This window comes from Caretta caretta, chromosome 2 (assembly GCF_965140235.1).
Source record: "Caretta caretta isolate rCarCar2 chromosome 2, rCarCar1.hap1, whole genome shotgun sequence".
Taxonomy (NCBI): Eukaryota; Metazoa; Chordata; order Testudines; family Cheloniidae; genus Caretta; species Caretta caretta.
The window spans coordinates 117,034,714-117,048,157 of NC_134207.1; the positions used below are offsets into that span (position 1 = coordinate 117,034,714).

The 13,444-nt window shown below is 38.2% G+C and overlaps 1 protein-coding gene across 1 annotated transcript in view; it reads left to right on the forward strand.

Annotated features, from left to right (window-relative positions):
- TXNDC5 (thioredoxin domain containing 5) overlaps positions 1 to 13,444 on the forward strand; it is a 38,596-nt gene that overhangs the window by 2,218 nt on the left and 22,934 nt on the right. Inside the window, exons 2-3 of the mRNA XM_048839806.2 lie at positions 8,621 to 8,770; positions 12,444 to 12,549. Coding sequence (XP_048695763.2) covers positions 8,621 to 8,770; positions 12,444 to 12,549 — 256 coding nt within the window. The remainder of the gene's footprint in view (positions 1 to 8,620; positions 8,771 to 12,443; positions 12,550 to 13,444) is intronic.

Below are 13,444 nucleotides of genomic sequence, written 5' to 3' on the forward strand. Positions count from 1 at the left end.
TGGCTTACTAGTTACTTAATTGAGAAGTCCTCTGGCACCAGTTTTAGTATATGACATGTTATAGCTCTGGTTCTGCAGTGAGATCCATACAAGCCCAATTGAATTCATTGGCTCTCCTCTTAAGTGTGGTGGCCTGTGTGTATGGAATTCATTGCAGAATTGTGGGCATCTATGTTTGAGCTAGAGCTTAGTCGTAACTCCTCCTACATGCAGTGGATCATGATAGCCTCATAACTGGGGGTAAAAGGATGGAATTTTTAGATAGTGCAGTGGATGTCTGAACTCTGTTATGGAGTCTTTGGAGGTAGAAGTCAAAATAATAATTATAGGCAGTCTTATCTCATGACCTCCATTTTAAAAATGCTTTTTTGTGTCTGGAGTTACTGATCTTTTCTACTTGACTAACCACGCAATTAATTCACGTGAGATAGGTCTTGTGCCATCCTCTACATCCAAATATTTACATAGACATGTTGGCAAACATGTATGGAGAAACCTGCCAATTACAGAAATAATAGATACAGTGAAATTTTCAGTGAGTGAGTTTATCCTACAGATTAAAGCTTGTAAACTTTGGACTCTATTTTGTTTCTAACATTTGCCAGTTCATAGCTCTGTACAGGGTTTCAGTACTTTACTTAATTAGTGAGCCTTTTGACCTGGAGATAACCTGGAAATAGCATTCATCTTGGTAGTCTCCTTAGAGCAGTAGGTGTCTATCTCCTGGTCAAGTTGAAAACCAGTATCAAGAGGCACAAGTTTCTCAGATTTTCCATACTACGATCCTCTTTCAGTTTAGCAATATGGAAAGGACAGGCTGGTCTAAACCCCTGAGACTGTTTTATGATCTCTTAGGATGCGAGCCCCCTGTACAAGATCTATCAGCAGCCATTTGATCAGAGTGCCGCTGACCCACCTGTAAGACCTAGCAGTAGTAATGAATTTGCTTTTACCTGGTTGGCATGTTCCTTTCAGGGAGATCCCAAAGAGGAGTTGTGGGGAAATAATGTTTGTCCCCACACTCAATTAAGGGTGGTCAGTTGACTGGTCAAATATTGTCAAAAATGGTCAAACCACTGATTTATTAGAACAGTAACAGCAGTCACAAAACAGAGTAAGACATTATGGTCTCCAGTAGGATTAGCCGTAGATAGATAGATAGATACACTTAATTACAAAATACAAGTTACTTACCTGAGTTACGTAACTCAGAAAAATGTGAACCGCGTGGGGATGTCTGTGTGTTTGAGGGATGCATTATGAAGAGGCTTTTTGTTAAGAGTCGAGGAGTGGGAGTTTATTTACATCGGCATTCAGTGTAGATTATTTGTTTGCTTTTTTTGAAGAGAGGGATTTGCGGGGGCTTTAATAGCTGTGATATTAAGGAAGAAGTTTAATGGCTAGACATCTTTTCTTTTTGTTTTAGGGGAGGAGGTTTAATGGTTGTGTACCTTCCTCTCCCTCCCCCACTCCCGTCTGAGTTAATTTCTGTATATTTGTCTAGTCAGGTTAGATTGTAAGTTTTTTCAGGGCAAGAACTGTGTCTTTTAACTTGTGTGTTTTGCTTTGTAAACCACCATGTGCATTGATGGTCTGGTATACAAGTAGAGATACGCATACATATGATCTTTGTTCTAGAAGATTCCTGTCAATCAAGATGTTCCACTTTCATTTAGTTAACCTTTTTCCCAACAAGTGGGATTAGCATATACAAAAGTGAGTGATCAAGACACTTAAGTAGATGTGTTAACAGATGGCACTATGGTGAAATCCAAAAGGTAGGCTGCTGTCTACATCAGGGCATTCTTGCTGGGATATTTGACAATATTTTATCATGATCAGATAAGCAGCAGTCAATTGACATTATTCATCAGGTCAACTAAATGGTCAAAATCAGACCAAGTCAGCTAAATCAGAGAATTGAGGAACATCTGTGTAATGTGATGTCTTGATATTAGAATATTTGTTTATACATATTATCTTATGGTACACATTGCCATTGCATCTGAGTGCCTCAGCTTTAAAATCAACAATTAAAAAAACACATAATTTCACTGCCAAACTGCTGCCTTCTTGGCTTATTGTTTGTGATTTCAGTGACCCCCTCCTGAACAACTTATATAAATGTTAACCAAAAGCTTGAGCAGATATTTTTCACTGTTCTCCCGAGGTCACCAAATCTTGGCTCTAGTGAGCCAGATGAGGAAGTGCATTCTACATTCAGACCTTGGACTGAGAGTGTTGTGATGTGGGTCTTAAAAAATCACACTTAGGAACAAAGAGCGGAAGCATTTCAGTTGCTGTCAACCTACCCTCCTCTAGTAATAGGGGAAAGGGCAGTTTTTCAAGTAGCCAGACATCTTAATGGCTTATAGATCATGACTAGGACTTTGATTTACATTTGTAAACAAGTGGCAAGTCATTGCAGAGCATTGAGAGTAACAATCGTGCTCATAGCATCCCCGCCCACGTAGGAGGTGAACAGTAGCAATCTACACCAGTTGACACTTCTGGGCGATCTTCAGCGGTAGCACTAAGAGCACAATGCTCAGTAATGCAGCATGAAAATGACAGACGCATATGACCATATAAATACATGAGACTGATCAGGATAAGCTTTCTTGAATTTGTGGACTTTTCTGACTGGACGTGTATTGCTTCTTCATATTACAACCTGTGCTAAAAGCATTTCAGAATTCATGGGAATATCTGGCCAAAGAATGATTAAAATCCATCAGTGAGATACCACTACTCCATGTCAAAATGAGGCTGCAGCAGTCAAAAAACCAGAGTCTGCAGCAGTCAAAAAATCAGTAACATTTGGAGAAGAGCAGGAAAGAGGTGGATGTAAATTTGGGCCCTCAATTTATCAACCAACTCCATAAAGTTACTTTCTTGTACTGGATTGTCAGTGTGTATGAACAGCTACTGTTTGGTTAATTTTGGTTTACTGACTCAGAGTTGAGCATTGCTTTCTCCTTCCTTTATACAAATTGAAATTTTGAAGTAACTTTGAAGGGGAGAGCATTTAGGAATAAAGACATTAAAAGTAGGGGGGTTTTGTGTTTGTTTTTTCCAAGTCCCAAACATTTAGAATTATGGAAATGCAAGGTTTAGGTACCTCACACAGTATCAGCTCTGTCCTTATATCTGTATATACCTTCCACTCATTCATAAGATAGGCTTATCACTTGTATGCCTTGCACTTTCAACATTGAGCCATACACCACTAGTACTGTCACAATACTATCTTACACTTAAAGTGCTAATAAATGAACTAGGCATCCACAATGCAAGTGTCATCTTTACTAGCAAATTCTCTTCCTCCCCCAAAGAGCTAGGTATGCCAATATCATATTACTTGCTCTTCTTCAGACCACCAAAAGCGTGTCCTAAATCTAACCAATCTTCTCAGTAATAGTCAAGAAACCATAATGTGTGTACACACTCAGCCACCAACACCATTCAGTATAAACTTCAAAGCTGCAGAAAAGTTATCCTGTCTTACTCTGCAGTTTTACAAATTCTTGAACCTACCTGATTGATCCTTACTAGATGAAGTCCTAAGGGAGTACATCACTAAAAAACAACATAAGCCAGTGTTGAATCAATGCATTACAGCAGTGGTTCTCAACCAGAGCTACACCAAGGTCTTTTAGGGATAAATCAACTCATCTAGATATTTGCCTAATTTTACAATAGCTACATAAAAAGCATTAGTGAAGTCCGTACAAACTAAAATTTCATACAATGATTTGTTTATACTGCTCTATATACTATACTCTGAAATTAAAGTACAATATTTATGTTCCAATTGATTTATTTTATAATTATGGTAAAAATGTTACAGTAAGCAATTTTTCAGTAATAGTGTGCTGTGACACTTCTGTATATTTATGTCTGATCTTGTAAGCAAGTAGATTTTAAGTGAGGTGGAACCTGGGGGTACAAGACATATCAGACTCCTGAAAGGAGTAGAGTAGTCTAGAAAGATTGAGAGCCACTGCCTTACAGAATGGGAAAGCACAGTAGAGAACTAAAGTTTTTGGGATACCTTTGCTACATTTCCATACTCAAATTCTTCCTTAATTACCAAACCTCATACGACATTTGAAGTGTCAGGCCTTTTTTGGATTACTTTATAGTTGAGTCCAGAATTAGCCTTCTAAGTGAAGCCTTGTTACATACAGTTTTAACTATGGAGATACAACAGTCTCTCTGCAGTAAAGAGTAATTATTTAAAATAAATTTTGGATTACATTCTACTTCTGGGTCTTGATGACTACACAGCCACTATAACTTCCTAACTTTAGTCCGACAAAAAAGTTAGTTTCTTGGGCTACATCTACACTACAGCCAGGATCCGTGCTCCGAGATCGATCCGCCAGTGGTTGATTTAGCGTGTCTAGTGAAGACCCTCCAAATCGACAACAGATCACTCTCCAGTCAACCCCTGTACTCTACCCCCGACGAGAAGAGTAAGGTAAGTCGACGGGAGAGTTTCGCCTGTCAGCCCCCCTTTTCCCCCCAAGCGGTGTAGACCCTGCGGTAACTCGACCTAAGGTACGTCGACTCCAGGTACATTATTCATGTAGCTGGAGTTGCGTAGCTTAGGTTGACCTATTGCAGTAGTGTAGACATAGCTTTGGTTGCCTGTTATATACAAAGACACTTATGTTTATATTTAAGTCTGAACTAAGTAGATTCAGCGTGGATAAAAATCAATGATTGTTTTTAAAAAATCAGATTTTTTTGATAAAATGCTTTTTGAGGAATAAACCTATCTAAAGATTGATTTAATTAAGATACATTATAGCTCAAAGATATCTCAGCATGGAATAGGAATTATAAATTCTAATTCTATAGTATGAGACAGTATATTCATGTAATGTTTAAGAAAAGTTTTGTAAATGAGTTCCAGTAGTTCATGGATGTAGGGACCCAATCTTATGGGGTTTTACAGGCTTCTGTATAAATTTAGTTAATCTTTCTATCTACCCAAAGAGGCTCAGTCTAGAAGATACCATCAGAGATGCTTAGTTTTGCAGTTCTCAAACTGTGGATTTGTGTCTCCAGAAGTAACATGCTTGTTAACAGCAAAAATGTTTTAAATAAATAAATATATAGAGGTGAGAAATAATAGACCTCAACTCTATTGTCCCTCTGCAAATTTGTGTACACAGAATCAATCCCTTACCTCTCTCTAAAAGTGAAAAGTTTCAAAAAGTTCAACTAATAGAAGGTTGTTGCTGGCAGAATAGATCTGGACAAGGAGAAGAAGTCTGGAGATAAATGTGAGACGCGAGAGACATATGCTTGTTTTGTTAAAATATTATGTGTTTGCTGTTGAAGAAAAAAACCCAGAACACTTAACGTTGTTGTTTTGTTAAATAAAACAATTTAAATGTCTATCTGGTGACGTTCTCCTCCTAATACAGCATAGCAAGAAAATCCTCCAAATATTAATGATTAACCTGTTGAATTGGAGATAGTTTACCTCCCAATGACTTCATAAATATTTGCTTCAATTATCTTTGGTAAATGAAATAACCAAACAATCATTCATTTTCTGATATAGCTGTAAAACTCATCTGAAAAGTTTTCAAAATAAATCACTGTTTAAAAATGTTTAGTGTGTACCTTCTAAAAATGAAACCTACATCTATCTCTGAGTTGTGAAGAATATGTATTAAGGTTATAACAACCAACAAGAATGTACTTTTGTATAGAAAACCGTGATTAAATCGAATCTTCCTGACTAGTGATTTAAATCATTATTTAAATCAGTTGATTTAAATCAAATCCACCCTGACTAGATTTATTGATTATGGCGTTTTCTTTAATTGTGCAGTGTTGGTCTTGTACCTTGATGTTCAATGAGATTTCTGCCTTCTGGCTGAAATGCACACAACCAAAATTTCTCCAGTAGCTTTAAATGTAACATGTGGGCAAAGGATTCAGAGTGGTAGCCGTGTTAATCTGTATCAGCAAAAACAACAAGGAGCCCTTGTGGCACCTTAGAGACTAACAAATTTATTTGGGCATAAGCTTTCATGGGCTTCTGCTGAAGTGGGTTCTAGTCAGTGATGAGATGCCAAAATCTTAACAACTGGTTCCCTCCTCACTCCACGAGGGGGTCGTTGCCCACCCCCACCCCCTGGGACTCCTGCCCCATCCAACCCCCCACCCCCCCCCCCGCGTTCCTTGATGCATTTCCACCCCTGTCCCCTGACTGTCCCCAGAACCGGGCGGGAGGGTCTCGTGGGCCACCATAGTGGGTGCCCACCCCACTCCTAAGAGCCAGAGGGACCTGCCGGAGGGCGAGGTGGGGAGTCCCGGTGGTGCTTACCTGGGGCAGCTCCCAGGAAGCATCCAGCGGGGAAAATTTGGTGGGTGCAGAGCACCCACCAGCAGCTCCGCGCCTGGCCGCAACTCGCCTCCGCCCCGAACGCGCCGCCCCACTCTGCGTCTCCGCCCCCGGCTTCCAGCAAATCAGCTGTTCGGCGGGAAGTCTGGGAGGGCTGAGAAGCAGGTGACGGCTAAAAGGGCTTCTAAATTTAACAACCGGTGGGAACCAGCTCTAGCTGACCACTGGTTCTAGCCCACAAAAGCTTATGCTCAAATAAATTTGTTAGTCTCTAAGGTGCCCCAAGGACTCCTCATTGTTGTTTTTATGTAGGGAAAGGTAATTTGAACTTTGAGGTTTGCATAGAGGCTGGTTAGACTTCTTTAACCTTAAATTCTGGATTATCTACTATACTTTGCAGTAAAAAGAGATTGTATCATTTCTTCAAAAGCCAGGTGTTCATTTGGTTCATGAAAATAAAGGTCTTCATAAGTACCAATCAGAGAAAAACACAATGTAAATGTCTCCTGGTGCTATTCTATGCAACTGAACAGATTCACTAACTACCTCATACTTTCTAGTCCTGCCTGAGGTCCTCTCATCAACTTCTAATCGTCCCGGCTACTGTGGTGGTGGCGGCTTCATGATTTTTGCTACAAATGTCAACTAGACTAGGATGAGACACTTTTCTCTCTTCTTTCCTGATTTTTGCTTGAGACCCAACTTAGTCAAGAGGTGAAAACAGGTATCCAGAGGTGAAAATCTTGAAAACTACCTCACCATGCCATTTAGCCATCACAAGCAATGTTTCAGAATATGTAATTGTGGGAGGATTTTTTAGTAGTATATTGGAGAGCCTAGGTTTGAATCAGGTTTTTATAACAGAACTTTTTGAAGCGGGCACGGTGCACTGTAAACTGAAAGGAAGGAAAAATATTTAAAATGTAAAACTGTCATATGCACCAATATATATGCCAAGTCTGGTTACATGAGACTAGTTTGAAAACAGTCTTAAAATCTTGCTTTCTTGTACATGGGATTGTTTTTTAAATGGGAGTTCTGTAGGGAGTAAGAGGTAACTTCCTGCAAACTTCCTTATTGTTGTGTTAATTGTTGCATAAAAAGTAGACTTTGAAGGACTTGTCAAGAGCAAACAAAGTTGAGGATATTTTAATTAATCTAACAACATTTTTCGCAATGCCTGTAAAAATCAGGAACAGCAAGAATGGCCATTCAAGAGAAGTTGGCTTTGGCTCTTTTAAATAGTTTTACCATATTTATGGTGTTAGTGTCTTTGACAACACCAGTTTGTATTTGCCAATAGTATGACGTCTGATTTTCAGTTTTGGGGGAATTAGAATGGTGTTTTCAAGAACTAATAAACCTCTTGATTGGCTGAACATTTGTAACACTTTAAATTTGAATTAGTATGTTATGGGATGCCAAGCAGTAGGAAAGATTACTTGAATAATTAACTGTTCCTTTAAGAGGGAAGCAAAATAGCAATTATTTGTTCTGAAACCTGTTTTAAGTCCAATTTGTGTGCATATGTCCTATTTTGAGACTCATAGGATATCACTATGCAAAAGCAGTTGTTCCTGGTTATAACATATTAAAATTAGCATCTCTTCAGGACTTTGAAACAGAACTGTTCTACTTCACTGACTTAGGTATTCCATGGGTCTCATAAGTCACAATTCTGATGTTAAACGGAAACACAAGTGACCTTCTAAAAAGAGTACAAACCATTATCTCCTTACCAGACACTTAAAAACATGGTGCTTCCAAATGTAAAAGCATAAAGAACACCAGGCATCCTCTTATGAAACTTTCTCTTGGAAAGTTAAGCTGAGTGCTCTCTTTTCAGTATCCTCATTAATTTAATAGTCTTTTACAATGAACCTGGCTAGACTTTGTATTACAAAAGTACTTCTCTAACAGTCAGGACTGTGTTTTAGATTTTTTGGTGAATTTTGTGTCAAAACTGCTTACAAGGTTAGCATTCTACAATAAAAGGCAACTCTACAGTATTAACTGTTGCTTAACTCATTCTGCTTTTAGATGGAAGAGGTTTCTGATTTTTCATTTCTCTATCATCTTTCAAGTATATCAGATCCCACCCACGTGTATATATACTTTTTCCATAGATTCATTCATATCTAGTCTTTATATTTATATTTAAACACATTTTTGTTAAGTATAGAGCATGCATACAAATCAGAACAGTGACCTTATTTCTGAAATTTATTTTATTTTTTGCTCATCCTGTTGTAGGTGTGGACACTGTCAACGTCTGCAACCAACTTGGAATGATCTGGGAGACAAATACAACAACGTGGAAAATCCATCAGTCTATGTTGTAAAAGTGGATTGCACTATAGATCTTCCACTCTGCTCTGAATTTGGAATCAGAGGATACCCCACGTAAGTACAAAAGGATGTGTGCTTCTATTATTTTGTATGTTTTCCACAGTCCTCTGCCAATTTGTTGAGATCAACTTCTAAGTTATGATTTTTGGTCGTTTCCTTTATAGCTCTTCAGTCTTTAGAAGATAAATTTAAGCTCTCATCATGTTACCAAGACAAGATGATCTATAATGTCTCTTTTTTTAGACACCATCTTACAGCTTGGAAGATGGCTGTGTTTAAACAAAGTTCAGAATAGGCCTTCCCCTTCCTCCCCCACCCCAAGAGAACAAGTCTGTGAGAGAGTAACATAACGTATAGCAGTAAAGTACTAGTAGTTCAGGACTATTTTAACTACTTTAAAATAATTTCAGTTGTCTAACTGTGTACAGCACAACCAATGTAGTGTGTATAAATGGTCTCTCAAACTTTTGTGTGAATTTGGTGCTCATAAAACTGATAGATTAATAACACCATCTAAAGCCAGGCACATATGGATGCTGGCGCTGTGCAAGTTTCTCTACGTGGTTTTACTTTAGCAGGGCTTGACAAACTTAGCAGCTGCTCATGAACTCGAGTACTAAACATATGGGGGGGATAGCTCAGTGGTTTGAGCATTGGCCTGCTAAACCCAGGGTTGTGAGTTCAATCCCTGAGGGGGCCATTTAGGGATCTGGGGCAAAAACTGGGGATTGGTCCCGCCTTGAGCTGGGGGGTGGACTAGATGACCTCCTGAGGTCCCTTCCAACCCTGATAGTCTATGATTCTGTTATCTTTTAAACCTTTCCTATTATGATAGATGAGGGTGAGCGGGTTCCACCAGTAAGGGCCAGAGTAAGGTCTTGGTGAGAAGGCTCGCATCTTGCCTCTGAGCTGCAGGAAAAGAATGTGAGCTGAAATTTCTACCAGATAAGCAAGCCTTTGCTTAAAGTACATCAGTCCAAACTCCAGCACTCCTGCTAGCCTGGTGCTGGACCTCTCTTTAGCAGATTGTCAATTGTGTAGCTTTGTGAATAAATGTCCTACAATGGTAGGGTACGTCTACACAGCCAAAAAAAAACCCCTAAAACCTATGGCAGCAAGTTTCACAGTCTGGGTCAACTGACTTGGGCTTGTGTTGCAGGGCTAAAAATGTCAGTGTACGTGCTTGGGATGAATCCTGGGCTCTGAGCCCTCCTCACTTGCTGGGTTTCGGAGCCCAAGCTCCAGCCTGAGCCCAAACTTCTACACTGCTATTTTTAGCCCTGCAATGTAATCCTGACGCAGTTGACCCAGGCTTTGAAACATACTGCTGCAGGGGTTTTTTTTTTGCTATGTAGACGTACCCATAGAGACCCCAAAAACTTATGGTCAAACCTGAAGTTAGTATTTTTACCCTTTCTCAAGAGGTGGAAAATAATAACAATTCACTACTCTGCCTATTCAGTTGCACAAATATTGATATTTATGAAGATGGACCAGTAGAGGTTAAAAATAGTTTACTGTTTTTGTAGTTCATATTAATATAGACCTTACACCTTATCAGTGCCTTTTAACAATTGAGTATTCCCTCTTTGTGAATGAAGTTTGTCATTTCCACGTCACTGCCAGAGCATTTTAATTAGGGGTAGGAATTGCAGCAAATATTTATACAATAAATTTGGAACTGTAACCTTGGAAATAATGGGGCAATAGGGCAAAGCCTAATAGTAGTTGGCACAAAGCTGGATCAGGTCTGAGCTAGCTTTGACATATGAATATAATAAAATGTATGTGATAGAGACTGGCGGGACAAGACAAATAACTGTGGCACCTTAGAGACTAACAAATTTATTTGAGCATAAGCTATGAAGTGAGCTGTATCTCACGAAAGCTTATGCTCAAATAGATTTGTTAGTCTCTAAGGTGCCACAAGTACTCCTTTTCTTTTTGTGGATATAGACTAACACGGCTGCTACTCTGAAACCACACAAATACCTGTAATACAGGTATCTCCCTCATTCTCCACAGGGTCACATGCTGAAATTTTTAAAGGTCTGAATTTAAAATTAATTTTATCTTCAACTGAGTAACAGATTTAGTTGAAAATCCTCAGGACATTCAGTCTTTACATATTGGTTTCAAGTATCAGAGGGGTAGCTGCATTAGTCTGGATCTGTAAAAGTGGCAAAGAGTCCTGTGGCACCTTATAGACTAACAGACGTATTGGAGCATAAGCTTTCGTGGGTGAATACCCACTTCGTCGGATGCATGTAATGGAAATTTCCGGAGGCAGGTATATTGCTTGCATATTTATACCTGCCTCTGGAAATTTGCACTACATGCATCCGACGAAGTGAGTATTCACCCACGAAAGCTTATGCTCCAATATGTCTGTTAGTCTATAAGGTGCCACAGGACTCTTTGCCGCTTTTACATATTGGTTGTATACTGTACAGTTGGGGAGGAAGATATGCTGCTGTTTTCATACAAAACAAAGAAATTGGATATACAGATCTAAGTGGGGGGGAAAACTGAACCTCATCTTAATAAAATAATAGAGATGCTACTATGCCTATAGGATCATTTAAGCTAACTTCTTGATTTCTGTTAGGTTCTACTCCAGACTGTTATCAGAAGATGTATGAAAGGGAGAGATGATAAGCTATTCAGATTTCATAATTCTTTTCTTTATTTTTTGTTGACTTGTTAAAGGGACAATATCAACTTAAAAACCACACACCTTTCTGAATGTTTTTTAACCTACTATTGTAAAAGCAATAAAGGGAAGATTTTTTCTTATTTTAATTTTTATGCATTGTGCTTTTGAAAACACTTTTGCATAGTAATTTTTTTAAGTTGCAAGGGCACTGAATAGAAAAACAGGAGAGAAACATTTAGAAAAATGTGGTTGTAAAACCACCACAAAAATTAGCAAGGGAAGTCAAGGGCAGATGTAGTAACTGAAATGAATTTTAACTCACTCTTTAAAAATAAATAAATTTAAATAAAAAGACGATCTCAATTTGATGGTATCCCTTTAAAATTCCAGTATTTAAACAAATATGATTTCCAATTTTAAGTTAGACATATATTTAGTGGGAAAAGATGTAGGTATTTTGTTAAACAGATTTTACCACAAGTATGTATTTATATAATCAGAAAGACTGTCTTTGCAACTATCCATCTATTTTCTCACCTTATTCATCTGCTTTAAGCTACCTTTAATTAGTTTAATACAGCATGAGAAGTGGCATCTGATCAAGGACGTTCATATTTGGCATGGCACAAAAAAGTGAAGATAAATTCCTGGAAAATAAACTTTTTGTTTTTGTGCATACTGAAAGAAATTAACTGATGCTTTTTTGGCAAACTGAAAAATAGGATTCACGAGCATAAACAGGGATTAACCTCTGAATTATTCTTTCTAGCATTTTATTCACCATTGCATGTTAATTAAGGACATGTTGGAATGTTAATGCAAAATATGGTATTTCTATCTGTACTAAGTTTAAAGGAGAAGAACAGAATTCTGGTTAGTTACAGTGCCCAGTTCTGCATCATGGAAATCAAAGGAATGTGTGATTTTAGTGATAGGCTTGAGGACTGAGTATCCTCTGAGCTCAGTTATGATGTTATCAGAAAAAAGTTCATTTATTTCCAGATAATGTTTCTTGTTTGTATCTATTTGAAAAGTTTTGCCTTACCTCTTTGTACTGTTTTAATGTTTCAGCCTAAAGCTGCTTAAACCAGGCCAGGAACCTGTGAAATACCAGGGTCCTAGAGACTTCCAGGCACTGGAAAGCTGGATGTTGCAGACACTAAATGAGGAACCAGCTGTAAGTGAACAGGAAATATTCCCTTCTTCCAGAGTCAGACTGATTTCTTACCTCTGTAGGGGTTAGGTTTTGCTTTCCACGAGGAAAACCTCGTAAGAATAAAAATTGGATGATGATAAACTGGAACAATGGCCAAATAGCAGTCAAACCCATAATTAAAACTGGCATCCTTTGACTTGCCCTTTGTTTCCTGTATTTAAAACTAAAATTCATAATCTTATTTCAAGGAAATATTAGCCTCTTGACATTTAAGATGGGATTTCCTGGTACACGTTCAGTTGACAAGTATAGGCCACAATTACTTTGTCTTGACTAGGAAAAGTGGTTTAGCTAATACACGCTAGGTAAGTCCAGCATAAATAACCTTTTTCCTAATGAAGATGCAGGGCAACAATTATTAGCTGGTCGTGCTGTAGTTTAGTTAAGGCTACAACTCAACCAGCAAAATCAAGTTACAAAGTGCTACCCTATATCTACACAAGGAAAAGGCTTGAGTTTAGGTCTAGCTCATCTGGCATATTAGATGATCCTGATGTAAACTTAACTACTTTTCCTAGTCAAGACAAAGCCACAATGATTGCTGAGCTCAGTGGATTAAAATACACAGTTATGCTTAAACAAGATCCATATTAATGTATCTTTAAAAAATTGAAACGTCAAATGCAAAGAAGTTTTAGCAGTGTAGTTTCTAGTAATGTTTTTTCCAGCTCTGATCTAGTTCCTAGAAAATAGTCTTTTTTCTATTAAATGACTGACTTAATGTTTGTGACTATTGCAATTTAGTTATAAGATGACTAAATTCTAGTTTGCTCCTTTTCTAATATTGCTGGTTGTGTGGGATTGGGAAAGAGTTCTCAAAGTGGAGTCTTGAACAGCTTGTAATTTATAGATAGCT